General features: G+C 47.1%; 1 protein-coding gene across 2 annotated transcripts in view; it reads right to left on the reverse strand.

Annotated features, from left to right (window-relative positions):
- The window catches only part of CACNB1 (calcium voltage-gated channel auxiliary subunit beta 1), a 478,106-nt gene that overhangs the window by 73,512 nt on the left and 381,070 nt on the right, over window positions 1-23,524 (reverse strand). For both annotated transcript variants that reach the window (XM_086924331.1, XM_086924332.1), the window contains exon 10: window positions 18,437-18,546. In XM_086924331.1, the coding sequence (XP_086780457.1) occupies window positions 18,437-18,546 (110 nt within the window). The remainder of the gene's footprint in view (window positions 1-18,436; window positions 18,547-23,524) is intronic.

A 23,524-nucleotide genomic window follows, 5' to 3' on the forward strand; every position in this document is an offset into this window, starting at 1 on the left:
GCCTCCTAGGGGCACGAACAGTAGTACACACCATGCCAAAAACAAATACCCCCCACAACTCCCCCCGACCCCACAGTACCCGCAACCAGCCAACCCCAAAAACAACCCCCCCCCCTCCCCCGCTCATAAGGAGGAATGACTCAACCGGAAAACACACCATCCCGGTCATCCCACACCAGCGCCATTCAAAAACAATGTGACCCAACACCCCGTCAGAACCAGTCCCCCCCCCCCCACCCGCGAGCAAAAGGACAGCAACAACCAAAAACGCTACCCTGCCCTTCCCCTGCCAGTGCCAGGACGTGCACAGCCACCCCATACACCACACGCACCCCACACTCACACACAACCAAACAAAACCACCCACCCTCCCCCCCAACTCCCCGAGGACCCCATGTTCCAGGACAGTCTCCGGGAACGTTCATGAAAGTCAATTCCAATGCTGGGCGACGGTACGCCATATACTCTCGGATCTCGCACCACAACGCCTCGGCCAACATGGTGTCCATCCTCTGTTCCGTTCAGCCCACCAACCAGGGCTCCCAGCACCAGGTAGAGACATCACCGGGCAGGTATAAACCAGGAGAGGCGACCCTCCCAACCTCCCAGGGCAACAACATTTTAACAAGACAGTACCTCATATCAGAGTTCACTCAGGCCGTGTGTCGGAGAGGGCGGTCTCCGGTATCACCGGGGGCGCAGAGTGTGTCTCCAGCAAGGTTTCCTGCAGGGTATCTGGGACCAGGATCGCACCAGGTGTAGGGGCCTCAGGTGACTCCGGCTCGGCCCCCGCCGTTGATGGTCTCACGTGGAGCGCCCCATCCTCGCCTACAGTAATCCGGGGCTCGGGAGAACCCCGGGATCCAGATCTACGTCTCCCTCTGCCTCGTCGACGTCTCTGGGGCCGGGTCCCCCAGGTCTCGCGGGGGCCACCCCGTTCACCAGGAGGTAGGTCGTCTCCCCGTATCTCGAGCCACTCCCACACTTCCGCCGGTGACTCAAAGAAGTGAGCGCGCCCTTGGGAGAGCACCTTGAGTTTGGCCGGGTACAGGAGCATATATTGTAGCTTCATGTCCCGAAGTTTCTGCTTGACGCCCAGGTAGGACTTCCGTTGCTCCTGCACCTGCTGAGTATAGTCGGGGTAGATGGAAACACGACTATTTTCAATGGTGATGGACTCCATTTCTCTCGCGGCCCGTAGAATACAATCGCGATCTTTATAATTTAGAATCTTTGCAATGATGGCTCTAGGTGACTCGCCCGGGCGTGGAGGGGGAACCAGGGCCCTGTGTGCCCTCTCAACAACAAAGACACTGGACAGTCCGGTCGGGCATAGCTGGGTACGGATCCATGTCTCCAAGAAGCGTTCAGCGTTGCCCGCCTCAAGGCGCTCCGGCACGCCTAGGACCCTGATGTTGCTCCGACGGGCCCTGCCTTCCGCATCCTCCGCCCTCCTCTCCAGTGCACGGGTAGTGGACGTCAGGTGCGCGACCGATTTCTGCAGGGAGGCCACTTCCGTTTGCAGTTGGGCAATATTGCCCTCCGCGTCTGAGACCTTGTCTGCCACCTTACGGAGGTCCGTCCGGAGGAGATTTACGTCTATCGACACCGTCTCGATCTGCCTCTCCAAGGCAGAATGGGATCCCTGGATCGCCTTCAGGATCTCTGCCCGGGAAGGTTCATGCGGTCCATCGCCCCCATCGTCCGGTCCCGTCTGCCGCGTGATCCTCTGCGATGGCAGTCTTGGGGTGGTATACTGCACGATGGTGTTGGGTTGGGAGGATTTCGCATTCCTGTCCTTGCGGGTCGTCATCCTGGGGGGCAGATCGGGAGCCCCCACGGGGCGCCTCAGCTAGGATTCACCCGGTCCCTCCGGGTAGGCACAGGTCCCAACAGCAGGGCGAAGGCGGGAGGACCGGCGGAGAGGACAATGCAGCAGGGCGTACCGGGCAATCCGATCGAGGGCAGCCAACCAATCAGTTCCCCCGCCAACTAGTGCACCCGGGACGAGCCCCCTCACCATCCAGGAGCAACAGAACAATCTTCAAGCCTCTAGGGGCAAGGCGCAACGTGGGCCGGGGGTATCACAGTCTGTATCCCGCTGCTGCGTAGGAAGGAAGGCGCCCCGGCTCTCAGGCAATGTCGTGTATACCAGGGGGGCTCCAAGCCACCCACGTCCCCCGGAGCCCAACCCCTCAGGCCGCCGCAGGTCCCAGCGCCACCACAGGCTCCACGTGGAAGGGCCGCCGTAGTTCACTGTCCCGGGGAAGGGACGGAGGCCGCAATCCCCACAGCTGCAGCAAAACCAGGAGGGGCAGCCTGTGCAGGTCGCACCGGCACTCAGTGCGGGGACGGGCTCCAAAGGCCAACAGATGCGGCAATAACAGTGAGAAGCCCTTGGTGGCCGCACCGCCTCAGCCCTCCAACAGTCCTGCAGAGCCCCAGGGACCAGGGAAACACTCACCCGGGGCTGCGCTCCACAGCCGGAGCTCCGGTACAGCAGAGGATCGGAGGGGGGAGGGGCGGGTGCTGCAACCCCTCACACGGGTCCGCGGAGATCACCGGACCCCAGATCAGCCTTCCACTAGTCGCCCCGGGCGCTCGCCACCATCTCCAGCAATCGAGGGGCCAGCAGCGGACGCGGTCAGCCCCGGAGCAGGAGATCGCCTTCACCGCCAGTCTCACACGCAGGCCCAGTCCGCGGACTCGCGTAGAACCAGGCGGAGCCCTCAGAGCGCCGCTTCGATCTCCGGCGGTGTTTTCCGGGGCACCGGAGGCTCTCTCGGCAATGTGGGAGTCCCCAGCGTGGCAGGTGAGGATCCGGACCGTCAGCTCCCCTTTGGAGGGTCCAGCAAGGATCTTGCAGGCAGGATTAGTGGGTCCTCGGACGGAGCTGGTGAAGCTCACGTCCTGTCGGCCATGCTGCTTGGCCACCAACAAAACGCAGCACTCTTAACATCAAAAGAATGCCGAGCTCTGCCCACTGCAGTTCTAGGGTTAGTAAAAAAAAGTAAGGCGTGTGATAGATTGGTTATTATAAAAATCTGATACCACTTTAGATAAAAAGGAAGGGTGCATACGCAGTATTACTCTATTATGATGGAAGATTGTGGATGGCTCAATAGACGAAACCAGTAACTCACTAACTCTACGTGCAGATGTAATGGCTATCAAAAAAGCCGTTTTACAAGACAAATGTTGCAATGTTGACTTATGGATGGGTTCGAATGGTGGGCTCTTCAGTTTTAATAGTATCAAGTTTAATTCCTAAGGAGGTGAAGGTCTCCTGACTGAAGGAAAAACTTTTTACAGTCCTTCCAAAAAGTCTTTGACTACAGGACTCTTGAAAAAAGATGGTTACATTGGGGATTTTCTGTATGTGTTAATGGCTGCTAAGTGTATCGTAATTGAGGAGAATTGTAGGCTTGATCTGGCTAAGTAAAGTACGTACAGGAAGATGACATTCTCTTATACATTGATAGGGTCATGCCTATTGTTAAAACAGAAGATACAAAAACGTTTCAACTTAAGGGCATCACATGATCATGTGGACGGTCTTTTTGATTTCTTTAAACTCTTCATACAAGCTTGGGGAAGGTTTAGATGGCTGTATTGAGTGATTTCAGGAGCCATGCTGCCAAATGTAAGGATTGGATAGTTGGATGCAGAATTTTGTCCTGAAGCCTGGATAGAATCCCTGGCCCAAGTGAAAGGAGTCTGTGACATACTATGGATAACTGGAGGAGATCTGTGTACCACCACTGTCTCAACCAATCTGGTTCAATCAGTATCGTTCTGATGTACTATTTCTGTAACTTCTGAGTTGCACGTGGTATGAGTGGGATCAGTGGAAAAGCATAGACAAATGGAGTTGACCAGTTGATCAAAAGGACATTGCCCAGAGACAGCAGTTCTGGTGCCATGGATGCGTAGTCTCTGTATTTTTTGTTTTGAGCTGTATCAAATAAATCTAATGTTGAAGCACCCTATTCTTCGAAGATATTGTTCACTACCTCATCATTGAGAACCCACTTGTTATATTCTTCATGAAAAAAAATGAGGAAGTCTGCTTCTACATTTTGAATTCCTGGAATGTGGAAAGCTGTAATTGATAACCTTATTCCTAGTGCCACATTGTAAGAGCTTGTGATAATTGTCCTAATCTTGTTCCGCCTGATTTGATGATATAGTACATTGTATTGCTGTTGTCAGTTTGGATCATCAGGTCTTTGGAAGTGAGACAAGGTAAAAAACGCTTAATAGCTAGAGGTACAGCTTTGGGCCCCAATACATTGTTATGATGAGATTTTTCAGTCCAAAGTCCTTGAATTGTGAGGTTTTCCATCCTATCAGTGAGGCGTCTGTGGTTCCTCTGAAAGGGCACTCCTGATAGCAGATTCTGAGACGTTATCCACCACATGAGGGAATGGGATGTATTCTCCATTATATAGATCCGATCTTCTCAACGTCCCGTTCTCTGTGACCATTGATTCTCTAGGCAAATTTGAAGAGCTCTCATGTAGAGACATGCATTTTGGACTATGAAAATACAGGATGCCATCTACACTGGAAGACATGCTAACTGATGAACAGTTGGTTTGACTTGTTGCAGATTTCGTCTGGACCGATGATACATTCTCCTCCGAAGTAAACAACTTTTCCTTTTGTGTGTCTATTGTTGCCCCTAGAAACGCATGGTACTGAGCTGGTGCGGAAATCGATTTTTCTGTATTGATTTTAAAGCCCAGTTTTGATAATAGCGTTGTTATGGTTGCAAAGTCTTTTTCTCTCTGCTCTGTTCAGAAAGTCTGCCTATATTAGCAAGTCGTCTAGGTATGGATACTTTTTTTTGTAAGTGTGCTGCTACCACTACCATGCCTTTGGAGAAGGTTTGGGGGCCTATTTTAAGCAGTAATGAAGTACAACATATTTATAGAGATCTGTTCCCTCTCAAAATCTTAGAAATTATCCGTGACGATGAGGGGTTGGAATGCGAACGTATGCGCCTTAAAGGTTCACTGCATAAAGCCAATCGTTTTTTTCTTATGTGTAGATATATTAGCTGGAGGGACAGCATCCCGAATGTTTCCTTTTTTATATATTTGTTGAGGAGTCTGAGGTCTAGGATAAGCCAAAACTGTTTGGAATGACTTTTCTTTTGCACCAGAAAGTACCTTCAGTAGACAGCTTTGTTGACCTGATTTGAGGTGACTCTTTCTATTGCTCTTTTCTGTAGAAGAAAAGATATCTCTTACAATAGGTTGTCTAGATGAGCAATTGTGACGTGTAATGGAGAACTGGTGGTGGAGTGTTTTTGAAACTGAGTGCATAGTTTTTCAGTCTTCCAGGAAGAATTTCACTGCTCGCTCCACAGGAGTGGGAAACTGTGAAGGGGGTGTTTGATCCCCAAAGCTGGTAATGAGGAGTTTTTGCCCTTGGATTGAAAAGGCTTGGATTTGATAATGGCTTTGATATGGCCTTTGTGATTGCCAGAGCTGCTGCGAGTAGTGATAAGGCCACTTAGGTTTGAATCTTATGGGAATAAAACTGTTTGTCTCTAGACTTGCACTGACGCTGAATGACTTCTTTTGTTCCTCACGGCTAACAGCTTTTAATGTTTCCATCTAATTTTTCATTCTGAGCATCTCCTCCTCAGTATGTTGGTCAAATAAAAAGGAACCTGAAAACAGTAAATTCGCAATCTTCAACTGAGCGACAGGATTCAATGATGACAGTCTCAGTCAGGATGTTTGCCTCAGTGAGATGCAGTGACAAAATGAAGTGACTTAGAGTTCGACCGAGTCTACTGCAGCACTACTCGACTGATTTGAAACCAAGTACCCCTCATTTACCATTTCTAGGTAGTCCTTTTCCTATGGGTTGGTAAGTCAGACATGAAGGCCTTCATTCCATATCATACTTCACAGTGATATTTGCCTAACAATGCAGCTGCATTGGCATTTCTCAAATGGGTGAAAGCTGTGCCACAAACTTTTTTACCAATGGCAGCCATCCGCTTGCTCGCCTGATCTGGAGGAGCCATGGATTCTGGAGCAGAAGACTTCACCTTTCCGCCTTTGCGATTATTAAATCTGGTTTTGGATCAGACTTTAGATAATCAGGATCTTGTTGTAGAGGTCTGTACTTCTTTAGGAGCCTTGTGATAGCAGACTTAACTGTGGCTGGAGTCAGGAACCTTTCCTCAACGACGTCCATAAGACCAGGAAAAAGAGGTCTTGGCGTCCACCCTGTTTGAAGAGTTTTCAAGATTACAAATATTGTTAGTTGAGGTGTATGCACAGTAAGATTTAGCTTAGATGCACCTCTTACTAAGATATTGTGAAAGGTAATGATATCGTCCAGCAGAGATATCCTAACCGGAGACTGAGGTGCACAAGATTGAGTGTATAATCATTTGGGGTGGATTAAGGTGATCCTGACCTTAATCTGGAGCATGAGGGGGTCATGGATCCTCTGTTAGAAGGTGTCTGCGGCGACATAGAAGTAGCCCTAGAAGTGTTGCACAGGGGACATTTTCAAAGGACATAATGGATCTGTACAGGATTGTCCCCCGGCGTCGAGAGAGGTGAAAACAACAATGTGCAAATCCTCTTTGTGGGAACCGGGGTATTTGGTGGAGAAAAATGTCTCTTCGACGTCGAGTGATGAGACTTTGACACCAACCATTGGGATCTTGACGTTGAACGGTGACTTTCCGATGATGACCTCAAGTGAGATGGCAGCATAGTCTTAGTCTTCAGCATCAACAGCGTTGATGGTAATCCCACCCCCGACTTGGACATTGAGCGATGAAGATGATGGCGCATCGACGTTGACTCTTCTTTTGAAGGTGAACAAGACGGGGCAAAACTTGTGACGTCGATGTTCTTGACGTCGGCAAATTACATCAATGAGAATGAAGTTGAAGCTGATGTGAGGGTGATTTCTTGTCCTTAGATCTTCCACCGTGGGAGACCATATCTGATTATTGATGCTAAACTGCAGAATGGTGAGAAGGATGATCTTTCCATTCATTTCCTTTTCTTCCTTTCTTGTTCTGCCTTCATATCCTGAATCCAAACACGCAGTCCGATGCCCTCTGTCTCTACGCATTCTTTTTGACATTTTACAACAAATGCCACATCCTTTAGTGAGGTAGGTATGTGAATGGCATACCACACACACATCTTATGGTGCATCAGAGCTCACCTTCTTTCTACAACATCATGTGCATTTAGTAAAAAGAGCAGGCATTCTGACAAAAAATTCTGTTTGAAAATTAGAAAGAATGAATCTACACGACAGTGGACATGTAAAAGTGTTGAGTACAATGCTTTTACAAGCACTGAATTTGTGATGGAAAAAGATTTGTAGGTGAAAAGACACCTGAGGTGTTCCGAGATGCTGCGTGAAGGAGATTGAAAAAAGAACTGACACCCTCAGTCAAACTGCTACTACAGTGCATTGTGGGATCTAGGTACAGGCCTCCTTTTTAATATCATCAGTGGTAGCATATCCGGTTGCTTTTCCTATTCATGCTGTTTTTGTTCACAGGCACCTTTTTTTCCATGACAAAGTGTTGAGCATTCAAAAGCTACATAAGAATGTTTCCAACAATTCTCCTACAGCATTTAGGAGGAAGATACATCTCTGACAGACTGCACTGAGTTTACATGGAAAATGACTTTCAGGGATGAACATTCTTCTGTGACTTTTTCCTGAACTGTTAATGTATATTGGAGGAGGTGTCAGCACGGGCAGCGGAGAATTATTCAAAGTTTATTACTATCAATGAAGATTCAACTAAGTAGAAGGTACAAAAACAAATATATAACAACACATCTTCATAAGAACAGAGGAATGCTGATAAAAGTCCATGGTTAAAGCACTGTGAATGAATGAATAAGATACAGATACATAATATGGTGCTTGATGAATATACATATATGTACATGTAGTGGGGTGTACGCACGCACGGGGAAACAGATAGAACACAGGAGTCACAAAGAGACTGCAAAGGGAGATGCAGAGGCCCTGGATTATGAGCAGCAATTAAAGCAACATATACCCGATATCCTTAAGAATCTATGCACAAATTCCCAAATAAATGCAAAATAGTTTTCAAAATCATTACCAAATTACAAATTGGAAGAGACATGCTAGAAGTGCTGCTTTCAAATTTCAATTTGGTAAGATATATATCAGTGACTGGTGACCGTAATGCTGTTCACAAACCATTGATCAGTTACCGACTTCCATGTTGGAGTAGTAAATGATTGGAAATGGCAATTTTGAGAACACAAATTGTCCATAATCCAAATATTGCCTTAACATGTCACCCCATGTGGACCAATGCAAATAAAAAATTGTGTAGTTCAAAAGTCACTGGTGCGGGTCAGTGCCTCTAGTGTCCAAGCTCAAGGACTACCACAAATTTAGAAGGAAGCAGATGCCCAATACACTCTACGAATTCCAGAGATACACAAGGCAGTCAGAGGCTTATGCATTGTTCCAATCATTGCACTATGGACAGTTATGCAATGAGGTTAGCAAAGATCTTAAGGAGCCAGGAATAGTTTCATCTTTGCAATAATTTACTCCGCCACAGACATTTATGTAGGCAGGAAGCCATGTTAATAGGATTGCGTGGCAGCTATGGATGTCTTCAGCCTTAAAATAAAAGCCCAGCAGACATCGGTATTTTCCACCCTAGAGTTATTGCAGGGAAGTGGATGGTACCTGCAGCCATGCAAGACAAGTACTGCTGTAGGTGATATCTTTGTATTCAGGATGCAGTTACTGGGGGGAGGAGGGTTATTTTTTGCAGCTAGCGCAAAATAACAGCTGATATTTTGCCATGCAGGTATAGTACAGCAGATAGTGATATTTTCAGACCAGCAGTTATTTCATGGCAAAAGGGGATTTTCCTTGCCCTGCAGTAATTGCACAGCACCTTACAACAACTTCTACCTGGCAGTTATTGCAAAGCAAAAGGCTGTTTCTTCTACTCTGCAGTAATTGAAAGCAAATTGCAGCACCTTGAAAAAGGGACTTGGCACCTCCCCTATATCCCTCTATCTTCTTCTTTCACCATGGATGGGTTTGGGGGTTTCATGGACTAGCACTTGTGGTAGAGCAGCGGGAGATACGCGCAGCACCAATAAGCGGGGTCCTTAGTCACAGTTTCTTGTGCATTAGCGTTTCACATGCTAGGGGCACACTCAGTATTCACTCATGCCTTCCAGCTGTTACAGCAAATGGAGAGCAGGTGATGTGGAGGGGTGCAACTAATAGATTAAAAGTTACATACCCAAGACATCTGCACCAGGATGGAGCAAAGGAGGCAGAGGGTGTGAGATAGGGAACAACAAAGGGAAAGGCAGAAAGAGGGGCACAAAGAGAAAAAAGACAGTGAGTTTGTAGTGTAGCAAAACGACCAGTGGAAAAGAAGTAGAAATTATTTACCTGTAGCTTTGATGACTGATGACAGTTTTATAATTGCATGCTTGTCATAATCCTGCTATGTAGTGGATTGATCTGTAATCACCTGGAAAACCTTTCCAATAAACAGAAATAGCCTGGTGCACGCCTACTTGGAGGCATATTTGTAATCAGATGTAATTTTAAAGTTAAATGGAACCCCACAGGGCCCCTCAAGAATGAGATATCTTCAGACTTTTATGTAAAGTGGTAAAGTACGATAAGCTGAACATTTACAACTTCTTTTACACTGGGCGGGTCCAAAGAAAGTCTAAACTAGACAAATGTTAAGGGTGCGATCAGCAAAGGGTTGTTCGACTGCTGCTGCAAGGTTGAGTGGTGGCAAAATGGCACTTCATCTAGGGTGACAATAAGCATTGGACTAGCCCTGCTTTCACTTATTGGTGGGGAAGGTGGCAATAGTGAGCTTCGTACATAAATCTATAATAGGTATAAACCTATACAAATAGTGTTTCAAATTCAATAAGATTTTATTTTGCAGCATACATTTCACATACACTAACATTCAAAATAAGAAAGCAGAGGGCTCCTGGTTGAAACACTTAAAAGCTGCCAGTCCTACCTGTGATTCTTGTCTGGAGTCTAAAGATATCAGTGCTTAACCCATGGATGCACTGACTGCAATGCAGCAAGTCTGTATGTCGCCTGCAATAGTATGTCAACCAGAGAGTCTGGTGGCTTCTCTGCTTTTAGTGCAATGACCCTGAGGGATACAGCTGACTGTTTTCCTCTCTGAGTTTAACAGAATTTGCAGCACGTTGTTAGGAATCTGACTTGGCTTAGACTTCCAGTGGCCATTCCTTTAACTGTGAAGCCCACATATCTTTGATAAAGGTCTTCGCGGCATCGAAGGTATGCATTATGCTTTTTGCTGTCATGCATTGCTTTGGAAACAATTTTGCCAAGTCAATTGTCTGGCTTGTCTAATTATGAAATCACATATACGGGTATTTGGGAGAAACTGGTCTAGCAAGTCACAGTCAGACAAACTCATTTGTGTCAGATACTCAGCAGTGTCATAATCAACCATGTTCAGCATCTGAAAATGATAGCTTTTACATCCTCCATCACAATATCCTCACCATAAATGCCGACTTTTCACCCACAAGCAATAATCTCCTTTTGTCAGCTGCTGATAGCGGCAGGCACTTTATGAGCATTCACCCTGCAATGATAATCCTGAAGAGGAGTTCTTTACTTTCGATCAAATACGAATGTTTCAAATGTCTGGATGTGTATGACATTCTTGAAGCCCACCAAATAGTTACAATAGTTTAATGCCACAAATGTTATCTTCTGGAGTTGTCACTGTTCTAAGTGAGACATCGATCACTCGCAGCAACAAATATGCACCTTGCCGCCAGTGAAAACGAGGCACAGTATATTTGGCTTTTTCTATATGTGTCTTGGCCTCAGGTTGGACATCGGTGGAGCTGTTGGTTAAATTAGCAGTATAGTCTGTCAGAACACTGCAATACCACTACATCACCTCCAATATAGTGTGGGACACTACACATTTTTGTAGGGGGAAAGACCTACCAAAACCCTCTTTCTTATTTACAGAATTTTCGATTACTCCATTTTATAAATAAATAGACATTACTCTTCACTGACTTCGCTGAAGCAATATAATGCTGTATAATGATGTAGTGGAGACGGTGCAGGGGTCAGTCCATGTAGAGAGGTTAATACAACATTACCTCTCTTATACTATCAGAGGTAGGGTGCAGAATGTCAGACCTGCCAACATGTGGGATCTTGTAGTGCCGCCCGGCACTTTACACAGTCTTGCCACAAAAACTCATCTCCTGATCCATTCCTGGCTACGAGAAACTACCTAACATTGGGAGAGAAAGGTGTTAGATGTTTGAGCTGTTTCCAGTGCAGCCTCGTTATTGTCGCTCTGTCCTGGAGTCTTGCAGAAAACAGTCATGGATACTTCTATCTAATCATGTATCATGTTCCAATCCTCCATTACATGACAGCGTACTATTGTCATTCATATTTGTGATTTGACATTCATATCAATTGGTGAGAGGAGTTGGCCTAACAGCTACGGCGGTCGTCCGGGTTCGAGTCTCGGCAATGACGCTGAACATCCTGTGATTCGGGGGAAATCACTTAATCTCAACGTGGCTACCAAAAATGAATGTGTCCTCATGTAATGCAACTGCTACTATGTAAAGCTCTCCGATACCCGGTACCGGATCAAGTTTGCGCTATATAAACCTCTGTAAAAATATTTATATATATATCGATCCTGTTAGCTTGCTAGGGGTTCTACATGACAGGGGTGGGATCTGTCTCTTTAATGATGTCAACATCTTGATTTCTAATATTTGTAATTGTTCCCATATCACAACACCTTTGTTTTTCCATCAGGTCTTGATATCGAATGTGTTTGCAAGTGCATGTAGCTGGGTGCTTAATGTGTTTTTGATTGATGTTGAAGATGTTTTTAGGCACGTTTGTGCGCTGTTGCCAACATCGAGATTTTGTCGCTTGTGAGTTTAGCAAAGAAATCAAGGCAAAGAACATTCTGGGGTCGAGGTCACCGATTCTATTTTTTGTCAAGTTATCTGTCAAGGAATGGTATTCAACCATGTTAAACCTATTTATTTGTTAAATTTATTTTAGGTGTTTATAACCAGAGTATGAGCCTAGCTCATAGGAGCAGTGGAGAGCATCTATGGAGAACACTTTTTTATGGCACAGACATATTGATATTAGTGCTCTGCATAAAGCAGTTTGTTAGATGAGGTCTGGGTGAGACTGGATCACAGAATATAATGAGTAAGTGGTAAGGGTCATATCAATGGGACAGTACAAAGCAGCACACTATTATGTTTAAATATATTTAGTTACACACATTCACTGTTAGAGGTACTTGAAGATATAGTGATTAAGACCAGAACCACGAAATGAATATGGTTATGTGCCAAAGTGTGTATCCAAAGCCAAGTTTCAGGAAAGACGTTTAGCCACCAGACTATATCTGCTCTAAGAGGCCTTGCACCTTTTTAGAGATGGTGACCCACACACTCTCCGACTGAATTTTAGAACCACGAAATGCGGCTCACTATTAGATCAAAACTACTCAGGAGTCACATGCTCAAGGCAATCTTAAAACAACTGACAGTATTCCTCATTGAACGCTCCCTATCCATGAGGAAAACATACTCAAATAAAACAATTACAAAGCTATTTGTCAGGATTCTGACCACAGATGACTTCCAAGACAGCTGCTACATCCGAACCAGAGGATTACTTTTTCTCTAGTTTCAGTGACTGCAGGGCTACTGGATTTCTGGACTAAATGGCTTTACAGACAGCTAAATCAGAAGATGATGCCAAACTTATTATTGTTGTTGAAGAGTCGTTAATGTTCTCAAAATGGGATCTCATTTAACCTGTGCCACTGATTCAGTATCGACCAGGCCTTTTTCTACAGCAGAGAGCTTAGAAGGGCAATTTCCCAAACACTAGATGACATAATAATTTGAAGCATGTAAACCTTTGATAGATTCTTGGTGCAAACCCTGCTTTACATGCTTGGATGCCACATTTATTTGTCACTCAGGACAAACAATGCTGGTATTTAGACACTGGAGGACATGATGACATGACATTTTATTTGACATGTACAGATTGAGTGGAAGTTATTTACCAATGTTATCCTCATCCTTTAAGGACTTAGACATCATCAATTCAGAATAAATGGGGGTGTCCCGTACCATGAAATACGAGTAACTGGTGGCACTGTACATCCCTCTACTCTGGGCGAAGGGGAACTGTAATATGGGTATCCCAGAAGCAGTGATGACTTGGACTTTAATAGCACTATTGAAGAGTACATGGGTGTTTAGCATGCAGGCAGAATTAGCACAGTTATTGTACAGGTATTTATGTAGGCAGGAAGGAGGACATAACGTAGGGAACATGACTGTCACAATGCCGTCCTTCACAGGCTTGCACAAAACGCCTTTTGATCATTCGGACCCCTCTCGGAAAACTGAGAGCTTTTAACAAATATAGGGCTATATGTAGGTAGTCCCACGTTTCTCGCTGAGTAGGACTGGCGGCCGCTCCTTCCGAGTAGTAGCCGCAAAACTGTGGAACTCTCTTCGCGCTGAAATTCGAGCACTGAAAGACTTATTCCAGTTCAGACGTGCCATTAAAACCTTTCTTTTTAATAAAAATCTCTGCTTCTGCGGCTTTATTTCGATGTTGTGTATACCTTTCTTGGCGCCAGGACGCCCCTTTGCTGGGGCAGCTGTGCGCGGTACAAAAACAGCTAACATAACATAACATAGACCATATGCGATCCTAATAAGGGCAGTATGCTATGTAGCACACAAACACCCACATGCAAAATAAGGAATCGCAAAATGTCCGATTCCTTATTTTGCAATTGCATTAAAGGAATCGCAAATTGCGATTCCTTAAATGCAATGTAGGAAGCACCCAAGTTGTGCGAATTGTGGCTTAAGGAATCCCAAAATACCACCAACTTCAGGTTGGTGGTAAATTGCGATTTCTTTGAAAAATTCACTTTTTGGCATTTTTCAAAATTGCCATGTGGGTCACATACATGCCCTCAGGGCATGCATGTGGGCCACATGTGCACACATGTTAATTTCAGGGGTGCAACAGGGCATCCTATTGACACCCTTGCAACCCTGTAATTGCATTCTCAATTTACGATTCTCTAATTGAGAATTGCAAATTGAGAATGTCTTCCAATTCATTCCTATGGGCCTTCTAGCCCATAGGAATGAATGAGAAGGTATTCCTTATTTGCGAATCTCTATTTGCGATTCGCAAATAATCAATCAATCAATTAATCAATTAATCAATGCATTTCTAAAGCGCGCTAAATACCCGTGAGGGTCTCAAGGCGCTAGGAGGAGGGGGCATTGGGGGGGGGGGGGCTGCTACTGATCGAAGAGCTAGGTCTTGAGAAGTCTTCTGAAGGCCAGCAGGTCCTGAGTCTGTCGTAGGCTGGTGGGAAGAGTGTTCCGGGTCTTGGCGGCGAGGTAGGAGAAGGATCTGCCGCCAGCGGTGGCTTTCCGGATACGAGGAACTGTGGCGAGGGCGAGGTTGGCTGAGCGGAGGCTTCGGGTGGGGGTGTGGAAGCTGAGTCGGTTGTTGAGGTATGTAGGTCCGGTGTTGTGTAGGGCTTTGTGTGTGTGGATGAGGAGTTTGAAGGTGATCCTCTTGTTGACGGGGAGCCAGTGCAGGACTCTCAGGTGGGGTGTGATGTGGCTGCGTCGAGGGACGTCGAGGATCTGTCGTGCCGAGGCGTTCTGGATTCGTTGTAGTCGTCTCAGGAGCTTGGCTGTTGTTCCTGAGTAGAGGGCGTTCCCGTAGTCGAGTCTGCTGGTGACGAGGGCCTGGGGGATGGTTTTTCTCGTGTCGGGGGGGGGGGGGGGGTCCATTTGAAGATCCTGCGGAGCATTCGGAGGGTGGTGAAGCAGGACGCGGAGACGGCGTTGACTTGCCTGGTCATGGAGAGGGTGGAGTCGAGGATGACCCCCAGGTTGCGAGCGTGGTCTGTGGGTTCCGGGGCTGTGCCTAGCGATGTGGGCCACCAAGAGTCGTCCATGGCCGATGGGATGGGTCAGAGAATGAGTACCTCCGTCTTGTCTGGATACAGCTTCAGTCTGCTGTCCTTCATGCAGTCGGCTACGGCCTTCATTCCTCTATGGAGGTTGGCTTTGGTGTTGTGGGGGTCTTCGGGGAGGGATATGATCAGCTGGGTGTCGTCGGCGTAGGAGATGATGTTGGGGTTGTGGTGTTGTGCGACGTGGGTGACCGGTGCCATGTAGATATTGAACAGCGTCGGGCTGAGGGAGGATCCCTGTGGAACACCGCAGATGATCTCAGTGGTTTTTGAGCGGAAGAGTCGGAGACGGACGCTCTGGGTTCTGCTGGAGATGAAGGATGTGGTCCAGGCCAGAGCCTTCTCTTGGATTCCGGCGTCATGGAGGCGTGCTGATAGAGTTCGGTGGCAGACTGTGTCAAAGGCTGCTGATAGGTCCAGGAGGATGAAAGCGGCTGTTTCTCCTTTGTCCATCCGGAGCTTGATGTCGTCAGTGGCGGCGATAAGGGCGGTCTCGGTGCTGTGGTTGCTGCTAAAACCGGAATGGGTAGGGTCCAGGATGTTGTTGTCTTCGAGGTAGCGGGTTTAGCTGTTTGTTGACGATCTTCTCTGTCACTTTTCCCGGGAACGGGAGCAGGGAGATGGGCAGGAAGTTCTTGAGGTCTTTGGGTCTGCCTTGGGCTTCTTCAGGAGGGCGTGGATCTCGGCGTGCTTCCAGCTTTCCGGGAAGGTAGCTGTCTCGAAGGAGCGGTTGATTGTTTTCCGGAGGTGGGGTGCGATGGTTGTGCTGGCTTTGTTGAAGACGTGGTGAGGGCAGGGGTCGGATGGGGATCCGGAGTAGATGGAGTTCATGGTTTTAATGGTGTCTTAGTCGCTGACGTGGGATCAGGTGGTCAGGCGGCTGGTGCGGGTGGTGATCGCAGGGGTGGTAGGCTCGGTGATGGGTGCAGGGGTGTCGTGGATGTCGGCGACCTTGCGGTGAAAGAAGGTGGCCAGGCAGTTGCACAGGTCTTGTGATGGTGGGTTGTCTTTGGTGTTGGAGCTGGGGTTGGAGAGTTCTTTCACGATGCTGAAGAGCTCTTTGGTGTTGTGTGCGTTGTTGTCTAAGCGTTCCTTGAAGGCCCTCTTGGCGGCCCTGATGAGTTGGTGGTGTCTGCGGGTGGCGCTTTTGTGGGCTGTGTGGCTGTCTGGTGTGCGGTCATGGAGCCATTTCTTCTCCAGCTGCCGACAGGTTTGCTTGGAGGTCCGGAGGTCTTCGGTGAACCAGGCCACTTTCTTGTTGGTGTGGTTGGTTGTGGAGGTCTAGAGAGGGTGTTGGCGCAGTCGTTGATCCACTGTTTGAGGTTGGTCGCGGCGGTGTCTGGGTAGGCGGGTGGTCTCAGGGCGAGGGTGGTAGTCAGTTGGTCCCTGGTGACCTTGCCCCAGCAGCGGCGTGGTAGCTGTTGGGTGCGGTGGTGTGTGGTGGGTTTCCTGAAGGTGAAGTGGACGCCTCTGTGGTCGGTCCAGTGGGGTTCAGTGGTATGGTTGAAGGAGACGTGGGGGCTTGTGGAGAAGATGGGATCCAGCGTGTGTTCAGCGGCGTGGGTGTGTGTCGTTACGAGCTGTTTGAGTCGGAGGTTGGCGAGGTTGTCGATCATGGCGGTGGAGTTGGCGTCGTTGTTGTTCTCGAGGTGGAAGTTCAGGTCCCCGAGGAGGATGTAGTCCGTGGAGGCGAGGGCGTGGGTGCTAACGAGGTCGGCGATGGTGTCGCAGAACTGTGGTCGTGGTCCGGGTTTTCTGCAGACGAGTGTTCCTCTGAGGGTGGTGTTGGGGTCGGTGTGGATCTGGAAGTGATTGTGCTCGGCGGTGGTGAGGGTGTCGTCGGTGTTGGTCGAGACTGAGGGTGTCCTTGTGGATGATGGCGATTCCCCCTCCAACTCCGTTGGTGCGGTCTCTGCGGGAGATCTTGTAGCCCTGTGGGATGGCTATGGCGATGTCTGGTGCTGAGGTGGCGTTCAGCCAGGTCTCCGTCAGGAAGGCGATGTCGGGAGTGGTGGAGTCTAGGAGGTCCCAGAGTTCGATGGCGTGCTTGCGAGCGGAGCGGGTGTTGAGGAGGATGCAGCGGAGGTGGTTGGGTTCTCTGGCTGGTGGTTTCGAGGGCTGGATGCTGGTGAATCTGCAGTTGCAGCAGGCGAAGGGCCCTTGGGTGCGCTTAGGGGTGACCCTGTAGCAGGTGTGGTCTCGTCCGGTGTTGAGTGCGCGGAGGGTGCTAGAGTCATAGTGCAGTCTGGCGATGCGGGGGCGCGGGGTCCAGGGGTTTTTGAGCAGGGCAATTTGAGAATCGCAAAACAAAAATTACCTACATATGCCCCATAGTTCTTATAAGAACAGATTGATGTACGTATCACTTGCATGGCTGGTGTCTGAGGTCATAACCCACCTAGGCTTTAGGTTGTTAAACACACACCCTGCACCAGACGACCTCCCCAGTCATTAAAAAAAATCCCCCCTGCTACAAAATATTTAAGGATATTGGGCCATTATTACCCCCGCAATTTGGGCATAGTATCTCACAGCGGAGGTAATGGGGAACTCATAATAGGGGCTTTTCAGGACAATCTTAGCCAATGCTCCAAAGGAAAAGTAAATGTTTTCACAGGACAAGGCATTATTCTCTTTTTGGGCTAAATTCAAGAATTCAGAAAATCAAGCCACAAATTTGATTAATTTATGGGTTATAAATCCAGAATTCACCTTTAATGGGCAGCATATTGAGTGCTTTAATAATGGACACATTAGATATGATATACAAGGCTTGTATGACAGTATCCAAAGGCAGAACAACACTGATAACTGTGTTCGTGAGGGAGCATCAGTGGGTGTCACTTGATAGTTATGGCATAGCCATCTCTAATGCAGGTAGTAACCTAGTGAATGTACAATCTGAAGGAGGCTATCATCATTTTCAAAAAGGAAGACCGTGTGACATTCAAATGATCAGATGAATGGCACTGCATGGTTTTCATTGCTTTCTGTGTCAAGTGGTACACAGGAAGCAGGCAGGTATTCCAACACCATATGCACACAAGATTGACTTGCATCCAGTGTCCTCACTCTCTCAATCTCCCCAGGACCACAAAAGCAACATGGCTGTCAAGAAATCAAGCTGCACCATTGAGTGGCAGTGGGTGGAATGCACGGGTACATTTTTTTGTGGATATGTGACATCACAGTTTCCAATAACTCCTGTAAACCAGGAGATAGCATTTCAGATACTGGAGAAATCATGCATTTCTGGTACACAGATGCAAAGAATCCTAGAGAAGAAAAAACATTTCCCCTTCTTCTCCTTACCTAGACTAGAGCGGGTGCTGGAGCGCTCAATGATGGTATGTTTGCTAGGGTTGTTTAATACAGAGCGCTTAGCCAGGGAGATGTCGGCTGTAACACGTGTAATGGAGATCCTAGGAGAGGACAGAAATAAATTAAAGGTAATTCATTAGGAAGATCATGCAACAGAGCACTCATGGCTTGCTAAGCAGAACCTAGTACTTACCAACTCGACCCTGAAGTATGTAGTCAGTTGCTAGGACTCTCGAAGCAGACATAAGGAATTGTTCTAAATGCTACCTTTGAACATTTGGGAGGGGTTTGTGGTGGTATTTGGCTGACATACCAAAGGAATTCTCAGAATTCTAAAAACTGGTATAAGAAGGCTTTGGTGTAACTTTACCAAGGATGCCCAATAACACAGCATGCAAAGTAAAAGGTTGCTCTTTGAGGTCCCGTGCTCTGCGGTATACCAGTGAAGTAGTGTGGCTCACTGGTTAGAGGCGGCAGACCCGAGAGCAGAGGACGGCCCGGGACCAGGGTTCGATTCCCGGCGCGGCAGGTTTCTGGACCAGGGTCAGCGGACTCGATAATTCTCTCGCCTCGGTGCCCACTCTGATCAGCGATCACACTCGGCAACTCTGGGCATTAGCTTGCCTCATCTTCACTAACGGCCCCACCAGACCGCCGGGGATGCCTGGTCTCACCCTGGAGATACCCATTAAGGGACCATCTCTCAGGGAAGCCAGGAAGGGTTTCGCAGCGGTCGAAGCGCCTTGGGACCCTACGGGTAAGTAGTGCGCTATATAAATGCCAATACATTTACATTTACATTACATTTACATTTACCATGCTGACGTAAAACAGTACTTCTTTTGGTAGTTACAAACTTCAACATTTGAATGCCTTTTCCCACTTGCATGGCCCACATCTGGCATAACTACCATTATATTTCTGGGACACATTTGAAAGACTATAGCAGGGGTATGAAACCTTTTCTGTTATAACAGCTACTTATGGTCAGTGAAACTCTTCAAGAGCTACTAATATTATTGGTGTTGTAATAATGACCACATCAGACAAGATTACATTATAGGCCACCTTATGCAAGACTAATATTAGTGATCACCTCGGTCCTTCAGGCAAGGTTGCCAGCAGTAATGTATGAAAATTAGTTACTTACCTGTAACTACGGTTATCCAGTATTGGTATCTTTCATAGATTCATATGCCTGAATCATTCCTCCTCGTCGAGATGGAAGTCTCACAGTAACATAATCAAGCAGTGTTTAAATAATGCCATAGCCTATAATGGCCCTGGGCCATGCATAACATAGCCTATCAATGTCCTTTTTAAAAAAGGAGGAAATGTTGAATGTAGCTAAGCACCTGCTAGCACCCTCTAGAACCTTCCCAGAAGAGGCAGGTTCCCTCAGATTTTCCCAGTACAAGTGAGAAGTGAGTATCTTGGTAAATAACAAGGAAACCGCCTCTAAGGGGAGGAGGGTGGGTGCATGTGATTCAATGAAAGATACCAATACTGGATAACCATAGTTACTGGCAAGTAACTAATTTTCTTATCCAGTATTGTATTATCTTTTATAGATTCACAGTCCTGATTCAGAGTAGCAAGCAGTCACCTCCAATAATATCTTGTCTGTTGAGGATGGTGGGTGACTTTTTCCCCCTTAAACATACTGAACTCCAAGTTTGAGGTAATACCAGAAGCCATTTAAAGGCTGTGCCTATGCAAGCTGTTTTTTACTGGGGGGAAGAGGAGGGGGGGGGTTAATGGGGTCCAAAGAAAGGAGATGCACCAAACATAATTATAAGAGAAAAACGTAAGTTATTGCTTATATACACACATTTTCGTATACAAAACAATAGCAAGGGGAAAAAACAGCATAACTCGTAATACACTTTAACTTAAGAACATTCAAGCATATGAAATCACCATGAAAACAGAAGACTCTTTCTAAATATTAGAATGAGGCTTACCTTAATGGAAGAAATGGCAAAGTACCGCCTGGCCAACTGCTGCACCTGCATCCTGTGCGGACTCCAAGAAGTAGTGCTGCGTGAAGGTGTGAGTGGTCCACCAGGTTGCAGGACCACTCACACCTTTTAAATGTTTGGATAAGGTAAGTATGGGTATAGGGGTATATGTTTTGGGGTTTGGGGTGTTTGGGTATTTTAAGGGTTCAGATATAGTTTTTGGTTATGGGGTACAGGGGTAGTTTTTGGTTTTAGGGATAGGTATGGGTTTTGGGGTACAGGGTTATTTTTAGGGTTGTAATGTATGTATTGCGATTTATATAGCGCACGTATCACCCGAAGGCATCAAGGCCCTTGCCTTGGGAACCCGTCCTGGTATTCCCCTGTGAGATAACCCCAGCAGGGTATCCACAAGGTGAAAGCCAGGCATCCCGCCGCGAGGGGCCGTAGTGGAGATTAAGCAAGCTATTGCCCAGAGTCGCAGAGTGTGAACCCGTGAGTCGAGTAGGCACCGGAAAAAGAATTATCGAGTCCGTGGAATTTCTGAGCCCAAGACCCGCCGAGGCGGGGAATTGAACCCTGGTCCAGGACCGATCTCAGCTTCCGGGTCTGCCGCCTCTAACCCCTGAGCCACACTTCTCCACAGGGCTCAGGGCTAAGTTTAGGTTTTGGGGTGTAGGGGTATTTTTAGGGTTCAGGGGTAGGTTTGGGTTTTGGGGTACAGGGGTATTTTAAGGGTTCAGGGCTAGGTTTGGGTTTTGGAGTACAGGGGTATTTTTAGGGTTCAGGGCTAGGTTTGGGTTTTGGGGTACAGGGGTATTTTAGGGTTCAGGGGTAGGTTTGGGTTTTGGGGTACAGGGTTATTTTTAGGGTTCAGGGCTAAGTTTGGGTTTTGGGGTACAGGGGTATTTTTAGGGTTCAGGTGTAGGTTTGGGTTTTGGGGTACAGGGGTATTTTAAGGGTTCAGGGCTAGGTTTGGGTTTTGGGGTACAGGGGTATTTTAGGGTTCAGGGGTAGGTTTGGGTTTTGGGGTACAGTGGTATTTTTAGGGTTCAGGGCTAGTTTGGGTTTTGGGGTACAGGGTATATTTATAGGGTTAAGATGGGTTAGTGTTTAAGGGTTTTGGGGTATTTTAAGGAGTAAGGGTGGGTTATGATTATGGGGTGCAGGTGTATTTAAAAGGAGCAGGGTGGGATTAGCACCCAATATGAGACATGGCATGAAGGGCAGAACCTACCACACGCCCCCAGCGTTTGTCACGCCCCCAGCACACGCCCACAGCACAACGCAGACACGCCCACAAGGGACTACTTTGCTGGCACGGTTCTTTTACCTTTTAAATGTATATGGTGGGTGTCTGCATAGCCTATGTCCTTCTGCTGCAACTGCCCTTTCCAACGCTGTATTGGGTGTTGTGATTGATGCTGTGGTTCCTGAGATTACCCGCCTCAAAGGTTTGAGCTCTCTATTATATTAGTATGGATGTAGGATTAGTCCTTAGAATCACAGTGTCTTCTTTAAATATTAAAAAGGGCTTCATAATGGTGAATGCTTGGATTTTGCTTACCCTTCTGGCTGAGGTGAGGACCAGCAGAAGAGTGAGTTTCAATGTTAGGAATTTTAATTCAGCTTTATGAATGGGCTCAAATGGTCTTCTCATGAGTTGTGCAAGGACCACATTGAGTTTCCATTCCAGCGGAGGTGCTTACACTGGAGGAAAAGTATGGAACAGCCCCTTCATAAATTGTTTGATCAGGCTTCAGGCACAGAGAGAAGTGGCACGGGAAGCTCTTCTATAGAGAGAGATGGAAACCAGATGCACCTTAACTGAGGTGAAAGCTAAAACAGATTTTGCCAAGGAAAGGAGATATGGTAAAATCTGTTGTGGGGATACTTCAAATGGATGCAGGCCATTTTGTTGGCACCAAAAACAGAACCTTTTCCATTTCATCTTGTACGTTTTATTGGTACTGTCCACTCTAGATTTCGAGAGGATTTCTCTACATTCCTGCAGAATATTCATGTTCAGAAATGTTATGAACTCAAGAGCCAGGCATGCAAGTGTAGGGACTCCGGATTCGGATGGCACATCTGCAGACGTATGGGTCTGGCTTCTGAAAGATGAAGAAGTTCCGGGAATCAATGTTGCCTGGGCCACCTGGGTGCATCTCTCCTGCTTCATTTTGGTATGCACTCTCCGAATCAATGGGATGGGGGAAAGGCGTAGGTATATTTCCCTGACAATTGCATCGAAAGGGCATTGCGCTGAGACCCTGGGAGGGGGAACCTGCTGGCATATGACCAGCATTTGGCATTGATGTCTTTTGCAAACAAATCCAGCGCTGGCTTTCCCCATAGGGCAAAAACTCTGTACAGCTCGAATTAGTCAAGTTCCCATTCGTGGCAATTGGTTCCTCCCGGTTTGTTTATGTAGAACATACTAGTTGTATTGTCCGTATGGACCAGTACAGAGGCGCCTGCTGTTCTCAGTAGAAAGGCCTGTAAAGAGAGGAATACAGCCTTCAGTTCCAGGGTGTTGATATGAATTTGCTTTTGAGAATTTGACCATTTGCCCTGGATTTGGAGATCCTGTAAATGACCTACCCAGGCTTCTATGGCAGCATTCGTTGTCAGTCTGTAGTCTGGTATTTCGTGTAAGAAAGTGAAACCCTTGGAAAGATGTGGACTGTGATGCCACCATTGCATTGCTGCTTTCATTTTTGGGGTGATAAGAATGATGTCTTCGAAGGATCCCGCAGTTTGTAGCCACTGTTTCTGAAGATCTTCTTGCAGAGGTCTCATTTTGAGCCTGGCTAAAGGTACTAGGTCGATTGCTGATGAACTCATCCCTAGGAGCGACTAGTACCCTCTCACTGAAATGGACTTTCTTTTTGAGATCGGCATAGCAAGCTGCTGTAGACGTGCATGTTGCTTGTCCAATAGGAAGGCCTTTCATTGGATTGTGTCCAACCTGGTTCCCAGAAATGGTGCTATTTGACTGGAAAAAAAGAAGACTTTTTGGTGTTCACTGTCAGTCCTAGTCTGTTGAAAAGCTCGAGATAACCATCTGCTGTTCTGGCCGCTTTATCTGATGTTCGTGCTGTTAGAAGCCAAATGT

Source organism: Lissotriton vulgaris, chromosome 5, assembly GCF_964263255.1.
Source record: "Lissotriton vulgaris chromosome 5, aLisVul1.2, whole genome shotgun sequence".
Lineage (NCBI taxonomy): Eukaryota > Metazoa > Chordata > Amphibia > Caudata > Salamandridae > Lissotriton > Lissotriton vulgaris.